Source organism: Mytilus edulis, chromosome 3 (genome assembly GCF_963676685.1).
Source record: "Mytilus edulis chromosome 3, xbMytEdul2.2, whole genome shotgun sequence".
Taxonomy (NCBI): domain Eukaryota; kingdom Metazoa; phylum Mollusca; class Bivalvia; order Mytilida; family Mytilidae; genus Mytilus; species Mytilus edulis.
The window spans coordinates 36,305,033-36,329,736 of NC_092346.1; the positions used below are offsets into that span (position 1 = coordinate 36,305,033).

Sequence of the window (24,704 nt, forward strand, 5' to 3'; positions counted from 1 at the left end):
TGGTTTGTCTAGTCTGTCAGATCCCTTTAGGAGTATATCATCTACTTAAGCGTCTGACGAGAGACGATGTAAATCATTGGAATGATATCCTATGACATATGAATTCCTTTTCGAGTCTAATGCTAAACACATTGGTCCTCTCAACGAGTGAGAGAAAATTGGAGTACCATCCATCTTCACACAAATGACAATGGTTCCACCTGTATATTCGCAGCAATATAATAGTTCATCTTTATCAACCCCACCAGAAACGATTGACACTATAATTCCGTGTCCAACATTCAGAGTCTTGAGACACTTTCCGCTCACTATCTCAATGAAAGCTACTTCTCCACTCACGGAACCTGCGATCACAACGTATTTTACTACTGCAACACCGTACGGGTTAATGTTAACATACATAATGTTGCGAGGTGAAACATGTTAACGAGCGCTCAACTCTCCCCAAACACAGGACAGAGAACAAACGATCAAAATTACTTGAAATAAAAGCTTGCCTAATTAGAACGACAGAGAACACACCAAACAGACTAAAGGAACAAAGCACCTACCAAGGAGTACTAACAGTTACATTTGTACCAGAAAAAAAATCAATGAGTACATATCCAATTCATTTCATGTATAGACGTCATACACAGAGACAATCATGGCATGGTGCAATATTAAGATTTAAGTATCGATATGATGAGGGATGGGAAGACTATATGTTGTCATATAGATGTATTCTAATTACTTATCATTATCGATGGAATGCTTTCCCATTTGTATATACTTTATATATCCTATGATTGGTCCTAAAGACATATGCCACAAGACAATAATGTTTATCAATTATTGACGGGGTCAATGTGTTATATATGGACCTGCTCAGATTATATTGACCGAGTATGAAAAAGAACAGCCTGTGGAACCTTTCGTGATGCTCGTGATGCTCGTGTGCAAACAATGTGACAAGTCTCATATGTTGATGAAATATTTGAGGGACCTAAGGTACAAACTTTTCTCTCTTTAACACAGGAAATTCACTACCACATACTTAATAAAATTAACAAAGTTCAGAGTATGTAGGTATATATTTGATTACTGGATCAGTTACATATTGACGAACACTACAAGCTAAACTTTAACCGTGAGGGAAAACAAATATAATTTGTATATTTGTATGAATTAAAACAAAGATAGAAAATATATAAAACAAATGAATTCAGATTTAAGAGGATGATTTATCATTCTATTTTGTTAGAACATTTATTTAATTTATTTAGGAGTAAAAAATGCAGTTTACATTTTCGGAAGTTTGAACCAATTTACGTATCAATCTATTTTCAAATAACATTTTGTTTTCAAGCAAAGAAATATATTGCTCAACAGACTATTTTTAAGATCATATTTTCTTTGCTAGGATTGACTTGTTTTTCACAAATTTCATTTTTTGGCATGCAGTAACTCCTTCTATTTTTCAATTGTTAAATCTATCTTCTTACATAGTTCATTTATAATATCTATCTGCTTACATAGCTAGTTTATTATATCGTCCTGCTTACATATTTCATTTATAATAGTTATCTTCTTGTATATTTCATTTACAGTATCTATCTGCTCACATAGTATGTTCTAGGAAAAATTGGAGATCTGTGCTATAGCTTACAACATAAAACAAAATCAATAGAATAACTGATATACATCTGCGAAGAAAAATGAAAACAGACAGACTAATAGTTCAGGTTCAAACTCCTTCAGAGAAAGTTGAACGTAGGTGTATACAGCTATTAATTTTATGTCCGGTTCTAAAGTTTTCAATTATTTATTTCCTTTGGTTTAAATTTTTGAATTTAAGCATTTCTTTGGACACAAAAATTATGAATTGAAACAGTTATTTTCATCCTCTTGCACAAGGTTATTATCGGTCTAGGAAAATACAAGTCCCTGATTTGTGTCTTTGGGCGAGGTGGGCGAAAATAAAAGCAGCAGTAAGAAAATTCATGAATTTCAACCGACTATGTATGAAGTGTTAATAAAATGTAATCTAGAACTATTCTGATACTAAAAGAGTAGGAACGGATATGTACACAAATTACACGTAAGACAAATGAAAGATTAAGTAATAATAAAAAGTTATCTTATTATATATGGATACTTAAGGAATAAAAACAAATATGTACAAAAAATTCACGCAAAACAATTGAAAGATTGACGAGAAATTTGACCATGTACAGGACTATGTTTGAAAATACTTTATTCTACGTCTTTGGATAGTATTCTTCTTATTTATTTCCTAATATTGCAGTACACTGTACATCCCTAATACTCAAGAATGGATTTTAACTTCTTCACCAAAGTTTACTTCTTTACATACTGAATGAAATGAGTAACATGTATACAAGGGCTATGCATATCATAACAAACATCAATCCGATTGTACTCCCCTATATGTTCTTTTCACAAATAACAAACATGCATCAAACTGATTAGTCACTGGTTTTTTAAATTCAAAGTGTCAGTGTAACGCGGAAAACTATTTTCAAGAATATGATGTAAGTAAAATGTGTTCGAATATTTGTTGAATCTGATCAGTTCATTTACAGTTGAATATCAAAACACCTTTACCATTCCCAGGACCACCGTTTGAAATGTACAATTTTTCAAATGTCTTGTTGAAGGCAACAGCTAAGGGCTGGTTAAGTCCGTCAAATCCCTTTAGGAATATATCATCTACTTTAGCATCTGATGATATACGATGTAAATGATTTGATCTGTATCCTGTAACATACAAATTTCCCTTTGAGTCTAATGCTACACCCACTGGTTCTTTTAAAATTTTGGAGAAAATATAAGTTCCATCCACTTTCAAACAAATAATCATGTTTCCCCCAGTTTCGCAGCAATATAATAGTTCATCTTTGTCATTCACACCAGGAACGATTGACAGTATCTGACCTATTCCAACTTTCAGAGTCTTTAGACACTTTCCGCTAACTCTCTCAATGAAAACTACTTCTCCACTCACGGAACCTGCGATCACATTGTCTTTTACTACTGCAACACCGTACGGGTTAATGTTAACATGGATTTGTCTTCCCAGGGTGAAGTTGGTTATATTGAAGAACTGAATTTTTCTATCATTAGGCAATGTAACAATTGCTTCATTTGTTCCAGGTATGATAGCTATTCCCCATATATAACCATCAGTAACAGTACAGGATTTCAGATGTTGTCCAGTTTCATCCATTAAAGAAATTTGTTTTGCTTCATCATTACAAATGAGTAACTTATTGTCGATTGTAAGCGCAATACATGTGATTCTCCCTTCTGATATATTGACTTTCTTTTCGAACTCAAACTTTGTTGGCACTTTTTGAGGTATTGTACGTGTTTGGGCTTGCATGTGTTTAGGGTGTTGATATTTCACTGAACATGGGATAGAAGTTTGTTTTACGGATCCAAAAGTTTTCATTACCGAAATCAAATTTGACGGTTCGAATCCTATATGATTAGTTTCAAGTGATGGAATTAGATCTTGTAGACTTACAGCTTGTCTTGAAATGTCCGACTTCACGGTGTTTAGGAAGATGAATAACTGACTTTCGGAGCCGTGTTTAGTAAAGAAATCTACTTGTTCCCATATATTTTGAATAATATGTTGCCTTTTGTCTGCATCACTCAGTTCGTTGCCTACCGTTTTGCTTATTGTGCTTTCGAGGATATCTACTTCAGAGCAACATTTGTTTTCAAGTTGATCAAGATGGTAATTGATTTTCTGTCTGAACTTTACTATTTCCTTTAAAACTTTTGCTTTACTTTGCCCTACACTTGTCTTCTTCTTTTGTCTATCTTCTGACAATGCTTTTGTTGAAATAAGTAATGAAGCAATATCTTTACTTACATTTTCTAACATTGATGACGTTCTGCAACCTTCGGCAGCGACATCTATTGGCTGAATTTTACCACAAGTGCGATGAGTGTTTGCCATGCATGTTCGACATATCAAGCAGTCATGATCAGAGCAAAAAAATTCTAAATATTTTCCTTCATGATCGTTACAGTCTTTTTTTATGTTGAATGTATTTCCGCTTGTTACAGACACATCAACCAAGTGGTGAGAAGCAAGGAGTTTGACAGCACTGTGTAGAGCGGTACAATCGGTACATAATGCATCTTCACAATCTGTACAATACTTTAATCCCTCAGAGGATTTATTAAGTCTGGAACATGGGCCACACATTACAATTTTTGATGCCATGTTTTGTTCTGAAAAATGAATTGATAGATATGATTTGATTGGTATAAAATTGCATTCTTTAACTAGATTTCAACTACGTCATGGAGATCAAATTTGAGGAGATCTCTGACACAGATATTCTATCGTGAAAGATAAAATAATGATGATGTCCGAAAAATATCTCTAACTGTATTTGTTATTTACAAGGTTAGATCATTTCTAAATACAGAATTGTTAAACAGAATGCTTTGATTGAAAAATAACGATGGCACAGGAGGTAGGTAGATCTGGCCTCACGGTCATAAAACTTTTGAGCATGATTTTTGTACTCAGACTCGGAAATCAACCAATCAAATTGCTGGATTTCATGTTTCGAGCATGATTTTTGTGCTCCGAGCACTGAGCAAAGTTTGATGCATTCAAGGCCTGGAAATTGAGAGTTTTTTTTTACTCTAGCAGATTTTTATCTATTTGTTATGGTTTTCTAGATTTAAGACAACTGATGCATCATAATCTTATGGTATAGTTTGAGCCATGTTTGTTGACTGACTGAAAAAGACAAATTTCATTAGATACTCTAATAATTTATCAAAGTTTTTTTTGAAAATTGGTTCACTTGTTCATAGGAGATTTTTGAGGAAAAAAATTATTGGCACAAAAAATGTAAAAAAAACTATTTAGAAATATAAATTTTTCAAGGATTCATCAAGATTTCTGGCAAATTCAAATATTTTTAGATCTTGCTGATCATATTTGCCTAACAGTTTCTACATGTGTACTTATATGATAGAGATTTATTTGAGATAAAAGACAAAGAACACTAGCAAATAATCGTTATTTAAGGACAACTGCTCTTAACGGGATACTAGCTGTCAAATTAATGTTCACCATTTTAACTCAACTTCTCAAATTTGATTTATAACCATGTACATCATTTTCCAAATTATAAAAGTCTTAAATAAACATTTTACTGAGCATGGCCTCGATAAATGTAGCTTCGTTTCGTGTGCATCTTAGCCTTGACGCTATCTAATTCACTATCGAGTTGACCCCAGAAGACCTCCAATGGCCCTAAGCAAATTAGTTCATTAATGATTGAACAAAAAAAAATCATACCTTCGATTTTTTATATATTTTGTAGCTATTGCTTCTTGAAAAAGTCGTCTGAAAGATTTATTACATACAGTAAAAAGGGGTTTCAGTTATACAGAAATTGCATTTTGCCCCTATGTTCAGTTTCTAGCACTGTCTGCAATATTTTGACTGCCGTACACGTATATACAAATGTTTTAATCCATTCTATAATGATCATAAACCCCAACTTCAGTTGAGATTGATAATATTATAGTCATTTCAGACGAGTAGTTCTTTGAAAATGTTTACAAAGACAGACTCATAATGATACCAATAGTTCACGTGACCTGTTTGGCCATTTGATCTATAAAAAATAAGAGCAAACGAAATGAAGATCATATCGTGATATATCTTTTACGTCCAAATCATTCTTGTGTTCCATAATTGTTCATCAAGAAAACTGCACATACGTGTTGAACGTTTTAGATCACAAGCAAATTTCTCTATAAAGTACTCTGGTTTCTTGATTTTCGAAAGATTTCTGAAATACTATGTGTACTGAATTACACCTAAATCATTCAGATATATGTCAACGAGTGGATTCAAAACAAAGAAAAACAACTAAAATGTTTTGGCCTTAATAGGCTTCAACGACAGATGCGTAACATTTGGAGGAATATTTTGCCGTTTAATTTCTTAATAATATGTAATTAGTTGTATGATTAACAATTTATGATCAGAGTTTGTTTCCCTAATATATTATGAACAGAAAAGTTATAATTCTAACAGGAAGTAAAAAGCTGATGTATTATGTTTTATGTTATTGTATGTCTAAAATGTATTGTAAAATACATTTGCAAATTCCCATTTAGTACTTGATTGTATCGATGGCCTCTATCGACAGTATTCTTTAAGTTTTTTGTTAAATTTAAATGTGTTTACCTTCTAAATATTCGCAGTGTTATCTTCAATCACAAACATACTGTCTTTATTTTACATAGTTGTCTACCGTGGATATTGATAACCTATATTTGTAATCAAGGCCAAGGTATATACATTTTATTTTTGTTATCAAAGTCGTCAAAAAAAAAAGTAAAATAAAAAAAATACTTCAATAACTCCAAGGAAAGTTCAAAACGGAAAGTCCCTAATCAAATGGCAATATCAAATGATAAAACGCATTAAACGAATGGACAACAACTGTCGTATTCCTGAATTGGTACAGGCATTTTCAAATGTAGAAAATGGTGGATTGAACCAGATTTCACAACGCTAAACCTCTCACTTGTATGACACGTATCACATTCCATTATATTTAAAAATATGTTTGAAGAAAACAGACAAAATAGGTAAAATAGTAACAATATGTCAAATTTAATCTGTTGACAGTGAACACAGAATTTTAAAAGTGCATTGTCTGCAGTTATTGCCTAGTACTACAACCGAACATTGATCTTGGGAAATCCATTTGATTTCGCTGATCACCATCTCCAAGTCCAACTTCATGTTCATTCAACGTCAGTTAAAGATTAAAAGGTATCAAACCTAAACACATTGTATTTGACATTACTAGATGATGATAGTGTCAATGCATTCTTTTTCATCCGGTTTTTTCATGGGCTAATATATCTTTTTTTTTTACTTTCCTCTGTATTGTATAGTGCCTATTCATTTTAAATATTTAATGGATGTATTCATTCCATTCTTGGAAGAGTGTCTGTTTGAAAATAAGGAGGGATAATGAAGTACAATGCAGTCAGAGCTTTACGAAATATAGAAAACTGTTCTGGAAGTAAATTAGAAAAAAATCATATGAATTCCACCTTCGCATAGAACATTAAAAGCATTTATCTTCGATGCTACATGTGTTTATAAATTCAAAATAGAAGACCGAAGCAGTAAAGTTGCAAAATTATTACTAAATTATTAATTATGAAAACCAAACAACGATTATAAATCCATTATTTTCCTGAATAATGTTTATTACCTAACAAACATGTACACCACAGACTTTAACAAAGGAAACATTTCTGATGTACATGTACGCACACAATTTAATTTTGTGTAAGTTTTCACGACGTGCGCTGGGGATTCCAAGTTCGAAATTGAAACATAAAAGAGAGCCTTAATGTGAGTAATAGAACAAAATTCTACGGACAACTTTTGTTCTGGCCTACTGTAAAACCTAGTATAATACGATGTATCAGTTTGTGTTATGTTATAGTGGTATGGTACAAATACAACCATATTACGGTATGCATGAATGATACCATAATATGGTATGATGGTATGGTAGAAGTTAATATACCATGGTAATATATAATGGTATGAAGCATGGTATGGTTTATTTTTGAAAAGAAAATACTACTAAAAGAGAGAGTGGATGTAGAGAGATTACTTACATGAAATTTCGAAATTAAAACATGAGACATCTCAGTTAACCATTAAGATAAGATTACTTTGATAGAATATGATGTCCTTGCCTGACAAATTGAAAATTTCAGTGAATTATTCTTTGAAATTTTGGTAAGTGCTACATATCTTACGCTGAGGAGGTGAATATCGAAAATTGTCAACCCGTGATGACCATTTTGAATATTCGCAAATTCAATGTGCCACAATTGTTTTTTTTTTTATACCGAACAACCTATCACTATTATAAGTAAAACATTGTAACAGTTTGTCATTACCATACCAACATACCATACCATCACACCATTCCATATTTTACAGTTTGCCATTTTTTCGTAAGAAGTTCCATCCTTAGTCTTGATACAAATGTATTTGATAAACTTAAAATCTAAAAGTAGACGAACTAGTTTAAAAATCGGGATTACAACGATTATGATAGAAATAACAAATAAAAAGGGAAGTTATTTGAAAGATTGACTAACTTCATGTATGTATGTTTGAAGATTTTTGATATTGATAAAATATAGTAGTGCTTATATGTCCTAGTTTTACGCTGTTTGATATTTTAAAGAAGCACTAAATATTTCGCTTACTATCTCTGTGAAAATCATGTTGAATGGTTTACTCTGTAAATTATCAAAATAAATCTATCGATTTACATCATTTATAATTAGAATCACATAGATGTAATGATATATATCAGCGGCCACATCAATATTTTTGACGAAGCATTCTACAGCTTGATAGGATATTTAATACAGTAAAATTGAAGCCAAACCATCCGTCTTCTGAAACAATTTTTTTATGTAAACAAGTACGTAACAGACATGTGACAATAGAATTAAATGATTACGTTTAGCAAACCGTATTTTAAGAGGTGCTATTAAAATAAGATACTTATCTTGAAACGATTATTTCATTTTTGTTTTATTTCACGGTTGTTGCTTGTACATGTTGTAGATATATTCTTAACTTTTCATTCATTCGTACGAATATTTACTTAGAATGTCTAAATGATTGATTATTCAGTGTTTTTTTCTTATTCGACAAATATAAATAATCTTAAACACAGGGTACATATGGTAAGCTGTACTTCACTTATATACAGCATATACACTTGAATCGAACATTAATTAACACTACCTTTATTCACATTTCATAGTTCAAAAAGATATTTGAATTCATCAGTTTGATATTTTGATCATTCATGTATATATTATAAAACAAGGAAAGGGCCTCTTGGCTAAGTAGTAGTGATTTAGTAACAGTGATCACTTAGCTGCAAAACAAATGCATATATCCACTTCATTTGATCTCATATGGCAATAATACCTCATCTACTTATTTCTAATTTGTAAGTTCTCACCCCGATCGTGGCAGGTGCATTCAACTCTGATGTTAATTTACGTTGATTGTCAGTTTGTTTTCTACAAAAAGTCAGTGGTTCTCATCAGGCTACCTCAATTTATGAAATCTCGCCGCAATGATTGAGAGTGGATATAAACACCATTTAGCTATCAATCGAAACATGGTTAACATAAATTGACATATAAAACTTGGGAATAAAACAATAAAAGTCCTTCTCTCTCAATTACTTAAATTCGTATAATTGAAAACACGTGCTGTCAACAAATAGTTTACTAAAATAGTTTGTAGTTTCAATAAGTCAAGTAATGTTCTCTGATATCACATGCTGAACATAGAAATTGGCTTTAAAAGGCAAAAGAAAAAACAAACAATGAACTGATTATGTTAAAGAAAATATTACTATTTTACACTGATATAATGAGAGTTTGGATGTCGGGGGGGGGGGGGGGGATACTTGAAAAACAAAAGACAAACACGATAGTAAATGTCTACAAGTTTTAGCTTTCTAAAAAGCTATGGACTGCTTCGCTTTACACTAATTTAAGGTTATATGTGTTCATGTGGTTGTGAAATTAGTATTGGAAATGTGGTATTTTTAGACATAGATTGATATAAAATGGATGTACTTTAAGAGTGTGCGTTACATGTATACACCAATGCTTTTAAAAAATTAAAATTTCTTGTTGAACATTAAAACAATTAAAAATTTAGACAAGACTTTTGAGGTGTGCCTTTCTGGGAGTGTGCCTATTTTGTTAGAAGTTATAAAAAGAAAAAGCAGATAATGCATTTTTTTAAACATTGTATAGGATCATTGTTTAGCAAATCAAAGCGTGCAAATTGCAGAGTAAGAAAGCAAAACACTGTGATGCGAAGCAACTAGCAGGACAAATTAATAAGATCATATATTACCAAATTATAACTGCAGCAAATCTGTAAAAAACACTGCTACTACATTTGTTTTCGTATTTTCAATTTGAAAAATACGCACCACTTATTTTTATTGATATTTTTCATCAATCACATACATCAGTCGTAAGACCGTTCATTTTGTACACATTCTTAAATTGTCACACAATGCGATATGGTGTAGATTTTTTTATTTCTTTTCTATGCTTATATCGAAACTGGGTGTTGTAGTGAATATGCATATCACGCTGTGATTTAAACGTAGTTTTTAAGCTGATATAAAGAACGGGAATTCATGTATTGGTCACAACTAAGTGAACGATTTTTGAAGATAGTCGTAATTTTAGTACGGTAAACTTACCTTTGTTCAATTCAAGAAAAGAAAAAAAGAAGAACACACACTCTGATGACATTTTCATAAAAAATACAATTTGATTTGGGAAAATCATTTATACATAATAAATCAAACACGCACTAAAATGATAATAATAGTTGGACATTTGTAACATACGCGCTATCGTTAGTGAAACGGATATTCCATAACTGCCAACAAACTCATAATATTAACGAAGGATGATTTCAACTTCACCTTTGGAACTCTTGGTTTGATAGCTTCCTCGTCATCTATTTTCTCTTTTTTTTAGTTGACTATAATGCAAAATTATCAACAAGACGCTTATATGACATCACATGACATCAAAAATGAATTGATATAATCCAACAATAATATTTATTCATTCATTATAAGTAATCTAATTGCAATGGCTCCTTAAAAATTGGTCTTTAAATTATGTTGCAGATAGATAACAGGTAGATTTTAGTTCTGAGAAACTTTTTCTATCAATAATGCAATCTTTTGATCTATTTCAACCACAATAGCCATGTGTTTTAACTGACCATAAGGATGGTTGACCCCGGTTTTGATCGAAATAAGTAATATTATTTCAAAGGAGAATATCTTTGATAATATAAAAGACGCCAGACGGAGCCGACGACGAACTCAAACAGATGCATGTAGTTTACTTGGTCTTGTAATGAGTTTATATATATGCACACAAAAAAATCCGATGGACTGACTCTCATATATTGTTTCGTATATATGTTATTATTATCGAAAATGTGTTTCGTAGTGAATGGGCATATTATTACACTGTGATTTAAACTTTGTCTTCAAACTGATATAAAGAACAGGAAATTATATCTTCTTCACAACTAAATACTTGCTGTGTGAAAGCAACCCTTCTTTAAGCAAGATATGCTAGCTGTTGTTGCAACTTGATAAAAAAAAAGCACATATTCCGAGGACAGTTTTATAAAAATTAAGATTACATTAGGAAAAGTCAATAAAGCATGTCATCTGAAACAAACAAATACAAATCTGAAACATTTCGTTCACAGGCGTTAAAGTCATATAGCAATATGTCAAAATGTCTCTTTTTTAAAAGAGTTTTATCAAACAATACGGTTGTCCGTTTATTTTTACTTGAATGTCTGTTCATTTACAATTGAAAATCATAACATTGTTAGCACTGGCATTTGAAATTTACAACTCGTTTAAGGTCTTGTTAAATGCAACAGCTAAGGGACTACATAACCCGTCAGATTTCTTCAAAATTACAGTATCTACTTTACCGTCAGGGGATAACCGATGTAAATCATGAGAACCATATCCTGTTACATACGAATTTCCCTTAGTATCCAGTGCTAAAGTTATTGGTCCGTTTACAGCACAAGAGAAAACACATGTTCCATCTGATTTTATACAACTGACTAGATTCTTACCACCATATTCGCAGCAGTAATTGACGACATATAACTACGCCCAATATCCAGCGTCTTTAGACACTTTTTGCTTTTTCGGTTAATGATAAAAACCTTTCCGTTTTTGGAACCGACATACAAATTGTATTTTATAACTGAGACACCATGCGGGCCTGGAACTTCAATATTATCTTTTCTACATGGAGTAAAACTGATATGATGATAAACTGAATTAAATTCAAAACGCTCAATGTCATCACTGCTTCATCTGTTCCTGGTACAGTAGCTATGCCAAAAGGCCGACCATCAGCAGTACATGATTTTAAGTGTTGACCTGTTGTGCCACAGTGATACGTTATCCTTGTCAGTAACATCATTGCAGAGGAGTAATTTGTTATCGTTTGTAACAGTAATGCATGATATTCTTCATACGGGAATGCCAACTCTCTTTTCTAGCTCAAACTTTGTTGGCACTTTTTGTCGAACATCTTGTGTTTGTGCCTGCATGTGTTTTGGGAATTGATATGCCACTTTACATAGCCAAGACTTTATTTCTACGTCTCCAAAAAGTTTTATTGTAGAAATTAAACATGTTGCTTTGAAATCCATATAATTTGATTCCAGACATGACATTAGGTCTTGAAAACTTTGAGCTTGTTTTGAGACATTAGCTTTACCGTGTTCAGATGAATAAATAATTGACTTTCTGAACCGTGTTTAGTAAAAAAATCTACTTTTTGCGACATTTCTATAATGTCATTTTGTCTTTTGTCCGCCTCAGCGAGATCATTGCGAGCCTTTTCACGATTAGTTTTGTTTATGGTATCTACTTCATATATTAGCTTCTTTTCCAGTTGATCTAGGTGACCATTTATGTCCTGTCTGAATTTTGCTATCACTTTTAATACTTTTGCCTTTATTTCTTTTACTCGTGTTTTATTTTCCCGTCTATCAACTATCAGTTCCTTTGTCGCGTTAAGTAGCAAAGTAATTTCTTTTGTGATATATTCTAACATCGCAGATGATCTACAACCTTTCGTAGCGACATCTATTGGTTGAATTTTACCATACGTGCGATGTGTGTTTGCCATGCACGTTCGACATATCAAGCAATCATGATCGGAACAATAAAACTCAAAACACATCCTTCATGATCACCGCAGTCTTTCTTAATGTTGAACGTATTTCCAGTTGTTACAGACACATCAACCAAATGGTGAGATGCAAGGAGTTTGACAGCACTGTGTAGAGCGGCACAATCTGTAAACAAAGTATCTTCACAATCTGTACAATATTTCAATCCCTCAGAGGATTTATTTAGTCTGGAACATGGGTCACACATTACCATTTTCGATGCCATCTTTTGTTCTGAAAGATGAATTTATAAATATGATTTGGTCGGTATAAAATTGCATTCTTTAAATAGATTTCAACTACGTCATTGAAATCAAATTCGAGGAGATCTCTGACACAGATTTTCTATCGTGAAAGATAAAAGAATGATAATGTCCGAAAAATATCTCTAACTGTATTTGTTATAAACAAGGTTAGATCATTTCTAAATACAAAATTGTTGAACAGAATGCTTTGATTGAAAAATAACGATGGCACAGGAGGTAGGTAGATCTTGAATTTGAGAGGTTTTTTTTTTACCCTAGCAGATTTTTTATCTATTTGTTATGGTTTTCTGTATTTAAGACAACTGATGCATCATAATCTTATGGTATAGTTTGAGCCATGTTTGTTGACTGACAGAAAAAGACAAACTTTCCATTAGATACTCTGATAATAATTTATCAAAGTATTTTTTGATAATTGGTTCACTTGTTCATAGGAGATTTCTGAGGAAAAAAATTATGGGCACAAAAAAAGTAAAAAAACTATTTAGAAATATAAATACTTCAGGGATTCATCAAGATTTCTGGCAAATTAAAATATTTGTAGATCTTGCTGATCATATTTGCCTAACAGTTTTTACATGTGTACCTATATAATAGAGATTTTGAGATAAAAGACAAAGAAAACTAGCAAATAATCGTTATTTAAGGACAACTGCTCTTAAATGGGGGACTAGCTGTCAAAATCATGTTCACCATTGTAACTCAACTTCTTAAATTTGATTTATAACCATGTACATCATTTTCCAAATTATAAAATTCTTAAATAAACATTTTACTGAGCATGGCCTCGATAATATGTAGCTTCGTTTCGTGTGCAATTTAGCCTTGGCGCTATCTAATTCACTATAGAGTTGACCCCAGAAGACTTCCGATGACCCTTAGCAAATTAGTTCATTAATGATTGAACAACAAAAATCCTATCTTCGATTTTTTATACATTTTGTAGCTATTGCTTGTTGAAAAAGTCGTCTGAAAGATGTATTGCATACAGTAAAAAGGGGTTTCAATTACACAGAAACTGCATTTTGCCCCTATGTTCATGCAGTTTTTAGCACTGTCGGCAATAATTTAACTGCCGTATACGTATATACAAATGTTTTACTGCATACTTTAATGATCATAAACCCCAACTTCAGTTGAGATTGATAATATTATAGTCATTTCAGACGAATAGTTCTTTGAAAATGTTTACAACGACGGACTCATAATGATACCAATAGTTCACATGACCTGTTTGGCCTGTTGATCTGAAAAAAATAAGAGCAAACGATAAGAATATCATATTGTGATATATCTTTTCCGTCCAAATCATTCTTGTGTATATAATTTTTCTTCAAGAAAACTGCACATACGTCTTGAACGTTTTAGATCGCAAGCAAGATTCTCTATAAAAATACCCTGGTTTCGTGATTTTCGAAAGATTTCTGAAATATAATGTGTACTGATTTACACCTAAATCATTCAGATATATTTCAACGAGTGGATTCAAAACAAAGAAAAACAACTAAAATGTTTTGGCCTTAAAAGGCTTTCAAGGACAGATGCGTAACATTTGGAGGAATATTTAGCCGTTTAATTTCTAAATAATATATAATTAGTTGGCTGAATGATAATGGTATGATTAACAATTTATGATCAGAGTTTGTTTCCCTAATATATTATGAACAGAAAAGTTATAATTTTAACAGGAAGTAAAAAGCTGATGTATTATGTTTTATGTTATTGTATGTCTAAAATGTATTGTAAAATTCATTAGCAAATTCTCATTTAGCACTTGATTGTGTCGATGGCCTCTATCGACAGAATTTTGTGATATTTTTTTTTTAATTTAAATGCGTTTACTTTCTAAATATTCGCAGTGTTATCTTCAATCACTATACCATTATCACTGTCTCAATTTTACACAGGTGTCTACCGTGGATATTGATAACCTATATTTGTAATCAAGGCCAAGGTATATAAATTGTATATGTGGTATCAATGTCGTAAAAAAAAGTAAAATAAAAAAAAATACTGAACTCCAAGGAAAGTTTAAAACGGAAAGTCCCAAATCAAATGGTAAAATCAAATGATAAAACGCATCAAACGAGTGGACAACAACTGTCATATTCCTGAATTAGTACAGGCATTTTCAAATGTAGAAAATGGTGGATTGAACCTGGTTTTATAATGCTAAACCTCTCACTTGTATGACACGTATCACATTTCATTACATTTACAACGATGTTTGGTCGAAACAGGAAAAATAGGTAAAATAGTCACAATATGTCAAATTTAATCTGTTGACAGTGAACAAAGAATTTTAAAAGTGCATTGTCTGCAGTTATTGCCTAGTACTACAAACGAACACTGATCTTGGGAAATCCATTTGTTTTCGATGATCACCATCTCCCAGTCCAAATCCATGTTCATTCAACGTCATTTATGAACTAAAAGGTATAAAAACTAAACACAGTGTATTTGACACTACTAGATGATGACAATGTGTCAATGCATTCTATTTCATCCCGGTTTTTCATGGGCTCATATATCATTTTTTTTACTTTCCTTTGTAATGTATAGTGCCTATTTATTTTTTAATATTTAAAATATGTATTCATTCCATTCTTGGAAGAGTTTCTGTCTTTTAAATGTTTGAAAATAAGGAGGGATAATGAAGTACAATGCAGTCAGAACTTCATGAAATATTTAAACCTATTTTGGAAGAAAAGTGAAAAAAAAGATATTCCAATGTCGGCTGAAAGATTGAAGTCATTCATACTTGATGTTACATGTGTTAATAAATTCAAAAAAGAAGACCAAAATAGGAAAGCCAAAAAAATATTACTAAAACCAAACAATGATTACAAAATCATGTGTTCCCTAAATAAATTTTATTAGGTACATGTACGACTAAGACTAAACCATGGAAACGATTCTGATTTCCATGTTCGCAATATTTGTTTCTGTGTCAATTTTCATGAAGTTCGCTCGATATTAACAGTTGGAATTGAAACATATTGAAAAAACAGAGCGCTTTAATGTAGGTATTGATAAAAGTTCTACGGGCAACCTTTTTCTTAAGAAGTTGTATTCTTAGTCTTGATATAAATGCATTTGATAAATTTCAAATTTTAAAAGTAGAGGAAAAAGTTTCAATAATTGGGATTACAATAATTGTGATAGAAAAAAACAACAGTTATGCTTGTGACTTTGTAAATTGATGAAATATAGTAGTGCTAATATGAGCTGGTTTTACGCTGTTTTATACTTTAAAGAAACACTTAATATTCCGCTAACTATCTCTGTGCAAATCATGTTGTAAGATATCAAAATAAATCTACCGACTTGGATCATTTAGAATCACATAGATGTAATGACATATATCAGCGGCCATAGAAATATTATTGACGAAGCATTCTACAGCTTGGTAACATATAATATAATAAAATTGAAACCGAACCATCCGTCCTCTGATACAAATTATTTCAGTGTAAAAAAAAGTACGTAACACACATGTGGCAATAAAATTGAGGACTTATAGACTACACTACTTTTTGAGAAGTGCTTGTTCAGATAAGATACTTATCTGTTAACGATAATTTCATTTTTGTTCCATTTCACGATTATTGCTTGTACATGTTGTAGATTTATTCTTAACTTTTCCTTTATTCAAACGAACATAAATTAGTTTTTACTTACTATTAGAATGTCTTAATGTTTAATTTCTTGATGGTTTGTTTTTCGTCATTTGACACATAAAAAAAATATCAAACACCAGGCTAAGATGATGTGTACCTGTACTTCCCATATATACAGCATATACACTTGTATCGAACATTAGTTAACACTATCTTTATTTACATTTCATACATGTAGTTCAAACAGATAATTGAATGCATCAGTTTGATATTCTGATAATATATTATAAAACAAGGAAAAGGGCCTCGTTGGCTAAGTAGTAGTAATTTAGTCACAGCGATTACTTAGCTGTAAAAAATTGCCTATACCCACTTTATTTGAACTTTTGGGGATAGTTGTCTCATTTGGCAATCATACTTCATCTACTTATTTCTGATGTGTAAGTTCCCACCCCGATCGTGGCAGGTGCATTCAACCCTAATGTTAATTGACGTTGATTGTAAGTTTGTTTTCTACAAAACGTCAGTAGTTCTCATCAGGCTACCTCCATTAATGAAATCTAGCCGCAATGATTGGCAGTGGATATAAACACCATTTAGCTATCTATCAATACATGGTTTACATAAATTGACATATAAAACTAGGGAATGAAACAACAGAATATAGATAAAGGCAGATGTGGTGTGAGTGCCAATGAGACAACTCTCCATCCAAATAACAATTTAAAAAAGTAAACCATTATAGGTTAAAGTACGGCCTTCAACACGGAGCCTTGGCTCAAACCGAAGTCCTTTTTTCTCAATTACTTAAATTCGTATAATTGAGAACACGTGCTGTCAACAAACAGTTTACTAAAATAGTTTGTATTTTCAATAAGTTAAGTAATATATATAGACTATCTATTTCAAAGGAGAAGATCTTTGATAATGTAACGGGCGACAGACGGAGCAGACGTCGAACTCAAATTGATGCATGTACCTTACTTGGTCTTGTGATGAGTTCATATATATACACAACAAAAAATCCGATGAACTGACTATCTGATATTGTAATCTCTTATGTTTTTTTTTTTTTTATCGAAAATGTGTTTCGTAGTGAACAGGCATATTACACTGTGATTTAAACTTTGTCTTCAAACTGATATAAAGAACAGGAAATCATATCTTCTTTACAACTAAATGATTGCTTTGTGAAAACAACCCTTCTTTAAGTAAGATACGCAACTTGATAAAAAAAAACACATATTACGAGGACAGTTTTATAATAATTACGATTTCATTGGGAAAAGTCAATAAAACATGTCATCTGAAACAAACACAATTAGAACAGTAAGTTTACCCAAATACGATTTTATTTCTAACAACTTTAAATCAGAAACATTTCGCTCAAAAGCAATTATGGTCATATATCAACAAGTCAGAAAATTACTTTTTCAAGAGTATAATGAAATAATACGGTTGTCCGTTTGTTTTTGCTTGAATGTCTGTTCATTTACAATGGAATATCATAACATTTGTAGTACCGGCATTTGAAATGTACAATTTGTTGTAGGTCCTGTTAAAACAGCTGAGGGATTATTTAACCCGTCAGATTCTTTTAAAATTACATCATTTACTTTACCGTCTGGTGATATACGATGTAATTCATTAGAACCATATCCTGTTACATACGAACTTCCATTAGAATCCAGTGCTAAAGTCATTGGTACGTTTACAGGTAAAGAGAAAACAAGAGTTCCGTCCAACTTGATACAACTGACAAGATTTCCAACACCAAAAATTGCAGCAATATAATAGTTCTTCTCTATCCTTAACGAATGGAATTACTGCCGTAATATATCCAATTCCAATAACCACCGTCTTTACACACTTTTTGCTTACAATGTTAATGATTGAAACTTTTCCATCACATGAACCAACATAAACACTGTCTCTTATAACTGCAATACCATGCGGGCGTGACACATCAATGTCAATTTGTCTACCTATAGTTACAGTTGTTAAATTTATAAACTGCATGGACCTAACATTACTCAGTGTCACCACTGCTTCATCTGTTTCTGTAACGACTGCTATTCCAAACGGCCGACCGGCAGCAGTACAAGATTTTATGTGATGACCTGTTTCTGTCCACAGTGATACCTTATCCTTATCGATACCATCATTGCAGAGGAGTAACTTGTTATCGTTTGTTACAGCAATGCATGTGATTCTTCCAACGAGAATGCTAACTTTCTTTTCTAGCTCAAACTTTGTTGGCACTTTTTGTCGGACATCTTGTGTTTGTGCCTGCATGTGTTTTGGGAATTGATATGCCACTTTACATGAGCTAGACTTTATTTTTACGGATCCAAAAGATCTAATCACAGAAATCAAATCTGTTGCTTCGAAATCAATATCATATGATTCCAGGCATGGGATAAGTTCTTGAAAACTTTGAGCTTGTTTTGTGACATCAGGCTTTACCGTGTTCAGATGAATGAATAACTGACTTTCTGAACCGTGTTTAGTGAAAAAATCGACTTGCTGCAACATTAACTTAATGTCATTTTGCCTTTTATCCGCCTCACTGAGATCATTGCGAGCCTTTTCACGATTAGTTTTGTTTATGGTATCTACTTCATAGATTAGCTTCTTTTCCAGTTGATCTAGGTGATCATTTATGTCCTGTCTGAATTTTGCTATCTCTTGTAATACTTTTGCCTTTATTTCTTTTACTAGTGTTTTATTTTCCTGTCTACCAACTACCAGTTCCTTTGTCGCGTTGAGTAGCCAAGTAATTTCTTTTGTGATATCTTCTAACATCGTAGATGATCTACAACCTTTGGCAGCGACATCTATTGGTTGAATTTTACCACACGTGCGATGTGTGTTTGCCATGCACGTTCGACATATCAAGCAATCATGATCAGAACAATAAAACTCGTAACACATGCCTTCATGATCACCGCAGTCTTTCTTAATGTTGAACGTATTTCCAGTTGTTACAGACACATCAACCAAATGGTGAGATGCAAGGAGTTTGACAGCACTGTGTAGAGCGGCACAATCTGTACATAAAGTGTCTTCACAATCTGTACAATATTTCAATCCCTCAGAGGATTTATTTAGTCTGGAACATGGGTCACACATAACCATTTTCGATGCCATCTTTTGTTCTGAAAGACGAATTTATAAATATGATTTGATCGGTATAAACTTGCATTCTTTGAACAAATTTCAACTACGTCATGGAGATCAAATTTGAGGAGATCTCTGACACAGATATTCTATTGTTAAAGAATAAAGAATGATGATGTCCGAAAAATATCTCTAACTGTATTTGTTATTTACAAGGTTAGATCATTTCTAAATACAGAATTGTTGAACAGAATGCTTTGACTGAAAAATAACGATGTCACAGGAGGTATGTAGATCTTTAAATTGAGAGTTTTTTTTACTCAGCAGATTTTTATCTATTTGTTATGGTTTTCTGTATTTAAGACAACTGATGCATCATAATCTTATGGTGTAGTTTGAGCCATGTTTGTTGACTGACTAAAAAAGACAAACTTTCCATTAGATACTCTAATACTAATTAGTATTTTTTTAAAATTGGTTCACTTGTTCATAGGGGATTTTGGAGAAAAAAAAATTATGGGCACAAAAAAAATGTAAAAAAACCTATTTACAAATATAAATTCTTCAGGGATTTATCAAGATTTCTGGGAAATTCAAATATTTGTAGATCTTGCTGATCATATTTTCCTAACAGTTTCTACATGTGTACTTATATGATAGAGATTTATCTGAGATAAAAGACAAAGAAAAATAGCAAATTATCGTTATTTAAGGACAACTAGCTGTCAAATTCAATGTTCACCATTTTAACTCAACTTCTCAAATTTGATTTATAACCATGTATATCATATTTCAAATTAGGAAAGTCTTAAATAAACATTTTACTGAGCATGGCCTCGATAAAATGTAGCTTCGTTTCGTGTGCATTTTAGCCTGGGCGCTATCTAATTCACTATCGAGTTGACCCCAGAAGACATCCGATGGCCCTAAGCGAATTAGTTCATTATGATTGAACAAAAAAAAATCTTACCTTCGATTTTTTATAATTTTTTTAGCTATTGCTTCTTGAAAAAGTCGTCTGAAAGATGTATTGCATACAGTAAAAAGGAATTTCAATTACAAAGAACCTGCATTTTGCCCCTTTGTTCAGTTTCTTGCACTGTCGGCAATATTTTGACTGCCGTACACGTATATACAAATGTTTTACTGCATACTATAATGATGGTATGATACTAAACCCCTAACGGAAAGGATTGTGCCTGATATTCATATGATGAATTCATAATCTTTCAATCAGTTTAATTGAAGTTTGGAGCTGGCATGTCAGTTAACTGCTAGTAGTCTGTTGTTATTTGTGTATTATTGTCATTTTGTTTATTTTCTTTGGTTACATCTTCTGACATCAGACTCGGACTTCTCTTGAACTGAATTTTAAATGAGCGTATTGTTATGCGTTTACTTTTCTACATTGGCTAGAGGTATAGGGGGAGGGTTGAGATCTCATCAACTTGTTTAACCCCGTCGCATTTTTGCGCCTGTCCCAAGTCAGGAACCTCTGGCCTTTGTTAGTCTTGTATTTTTTTAATTTTACTTTCTTGTTTACAATTTGAAAATAAGTATGGCGTTCATTATCACTGAACTAGTATATATTTGTTATGGGGCCACCTGAAGGACGCCTCCCGGTGCGGGAATTTCTCGCTACATTGAAGACCTGTTGGTGACCTTCTGCTGTTGTTTTGTCTATGGTCGGGTTGTTGTCTCTTTGACACATTCCCCATTTCCATTCTTAAATTTATACAATATGTCAAATTTAATCTGTTGACAGTGAGCAAAGAATTTTAAAAGTGCATTGTCTGTAGTTATTGCCTAGTAGTACAGGTACCAGTCTTGTATTACAACTCCAGTTTCTGGTGCGTGTCAAAACATGGAGGGAAACAAAATGGTGCATTTTTTTCTGAATTTTTTTCCGAACTCAATTTTTTCTGTTTGATTATAGGTTTATGCTGAATTGAAACATATTAATAGACTTTAAAAAATTCTTGCATCTTTTGGGGGATATCTATCCAGGAAGGTGGAAGGATATCATGTTTACTGGAAGTGGTGCGGCCTAGTAAAAACAGCAAACAGAAAGTAGAAAAAAATGTTTTGACTTCAGGGTTACGTAACTTTTTATTCTTCGTGGCAAGACCCCCTTTTTTTCGATTAAATCACAATTTCACATTAGTACATACATGATATGAACATGACATTTTTTTTTTCTATGTAGCATTTATTATTTTTTTTATTTCAAAGATCAGCTGTTTAACATGTAAGCCTATGGAGCAGTCAATTACAAGACTGCAACCTACAAACGAAAACTGATCAATTTGTTTTCGCTGGTCACCATCTCCAAGTCCAACTCCACGTTCATTCAAGGTCATTTATAGACTAAAAGGTATCAAGACAAAACACATTGTATTTGACACTACTAGATGATGACAATGTGTCAATGCATTCTTTTTCATCATGGTTTTTCATGGGCTAATATATCAATATATTTTTTACTCTCCTCTGTATTGTATAGTGCCTATTCATTTTAAATATTTAATGGATGTATTGATTCCATTCGTGGAAGAGTGTCTGTTTTTTTTAAATGTTTGAAAATAAGGAGGGATAATGAAGTACAATGCAGTCAGAACTTTATGAAATATTGAAAACTTTCGTGGAAGTAAATTAAAAAAAAAATCATATGAATTCTACCTTCGCATAGAACATTTAAGGCACGTATATTCGATGCTACATGTGTTTATAAACTCAAAATATAAGACTGAAGCTGTAAAATTGCAAAATTATTTCTAAATTACTAATTATTAAAACCAAACATCGATTATAAATCCATGATTTTCCTGAATAATGTTTATTATCTAACAAACATGTACACCACAGACTCAAACAAAGGAAACATTTATGATGTACATGTACGCATAATTTGATTCCAAATTCGAAATTGAAACATAATAGAGAGCCTTAATGTGGGCAATAGAACAAAATTCTGCGGGCAACTTTTTTTCTGGCATACTGTAAAACATGGTATAATATGATGGTACGTTATGTGTTATAATATTGTGGTATTGTACAAATACAACCATATTATAATATGCATGAATGGTACCATAATATGCTATGATGGTATGGTACAAGTTAATATACCATAGTAATATATAATGGTATGAAGCATGGCATGGTTTATTTTTGAAAAGAAAATACTACTGCAAGAGAGAGTGGATGTAGACAAAACCGATTACTTACATAAATTTCGAACATAAAACATGAGACATCTCGGTTAACCATTAAGTTGAGATTACTAAGATAGAATATGATGTCCTTACCTGAAAAATGGAAACTTTCTGTGAATTATTCTTTGACATTTTGGTAAGTGCTTCATATCTTACAATAATTATAATTTATATAATGTAGTTAAAGTTTTGTTACATTTTTTTTATTAATTGCAAAATTTCAATTTATTGTATACTATATGTGAAACAATATACACTATTTGCACGCTGAGGAGGTGAATATCCAAAATCGTCAAACGTGGGGACCATTTTGGATATTTGCAAATTCAATAGGCCACAATGGTTTTTTTTATACCGAACATCCTATCACTAGGAAAAGTAAAACATTGTAACAGTTTGTCATTACCATACCAACATACCATTCCATCATTCCATACCAACATACCATACCATCAAAGCATACCAACATACAATACAATCATACCATACCATGTTTTACAGAAGTTCTATCCTTAGTCTTGGCACAAATGTATTTGATAAACTTAAAATCTAAAAGTAGACGAACTAGTTAAAAAATCGGGATTACAACTATTGTGATAGAAATAACAAATAACAAAGGGAAGATATTTGAAAGATTGACTAACTATGTATGTTTGAAGATTTTTGATATTGATAAAATATAGTAGTGCTTGTATGCGCTGGTTGTACGCTATTTGATATTTTAAAGAAACACTTAATATTTCGCTAACTATCTCTGTGAAAATCATTTTGTATGGTTTACTTTGTAAATTATCAAAATAAATCTATCGATATGCATCATTTATAATTAGAATCACATAGATGTAGTAATATATATAAGCGGCCACAGCAATATTATTGACGAAGCCTTCTTCAGCTTGGTTACATATCTAATATAGTAAAATTGAAGCCAAACCATCCGTCTTCTGAAACAATTTTTTTATGTAAACAAGTACGTAACAGACAGGTGACAATATAATTAAATGAAGACGTTTAGCGAACCGTTTTTTTAGAAGTGCTAGTAAAATAAGATACTTATCTTGAAACGATTATTTCATGTTTGTTGCTTGTAGATGTTGTAGATATATTCTTACATTTTCCTTCATTCATACGAATATTTACTTAGAATGTCTAAATGATTGATTATTCGGTGTTTTTTCTTATTCGACACATACAAAAATTCTTAAACACAGGGTATATATGGTTGGTACCTAAACTTCCCTTTGGTACAGCATATACACTTTAATCGAACATGGGTTAACACTTTCTTTATTTACACTTCATAGTTCAAACAATGATAATTGAATTCATCAGTTTGATATTTTAATAATATATTCCAAAACAAAGGAAATGTCCTCGGTAGATAGGTAGTGTCAGTAGCTAAGTCACAGCGATGACTCAGCTGTAAAGAAAGTGCAAATATGCACCTAACTTAAACTTTAGTGGATAGTTGTCTCATTGGCTATCATACCTCATCTCCTCATTTCTAATTTGTGAGATCCCATCCCGCTCGTGGCATATGCATTCAACCCTGGTGTTAATTAACAGTCCTTTTTCTTATTTTTTCCTTAATGACTTAAATTCGCAT

General features: G+C 32.1%; 2 protein-coding genes across 3 annotated transcripts in view; both read right to left on the reverse strand.

Moving 5' to 3' along the window:
• LOC139516381 (uncharacterized) overlaps window positions 1-24,704 on the reverse strand; it is a 341,046-nt gene that overhangs the window by 13,322 nt on the left and 303,020 nt on the right. The window contains exon 6 of one of the 2 annotated variants that reach the window (XM_071306450.1): window positions 18,046-19,921. The exons of the other annotated variant lie outside the window; for it this stretch is intronic. Within the exon in view, the coding sequence (XP_071162551.1) occupies window positions 18,444-19,921 (1,478 nt within the window). The 3' untranslated portion in view covers window positions 18,046-18,443. Of the gene's footprint in view, window positions 1-18,045; window positions 19,922-24,704 lie in introns of those variants that run through there. 2 annotated transcript variants of the gene reach the window in all.
• Window positions 1,055-6,302, reverse strand: LOC139516380 (E3 ubiquitin-protein ligase TRIM71-like). Its single transcript, XM_071306449.1, has 2 exons — window positions 6,236-6,302; window positions 1,055-4,248 (listed from the first exon to the last, which is right to left on the reverse strand). Exon 2 carries the CDS (start codon window positions 4,238-4,240, stop codon window positions 2,576-2,578), a length of 1,665 nt encoding a protein of 554 aa, XP_071162550.1. The 5' UTR covers window positions 4,241-4,248; window positions 6,236-6,302; the 3' UTR covers window positions 1,055-2,575.

What these genes read in the sequence shown, in the direction of transcription:
- LOC139516380 (XM_071306449.1), bottom strand. Translation starts at nt 4,240, where the DNA reads ATGGCATCAAAAATTGTAATGTGTGGCCCATGTTCCAGACTTAATAAA.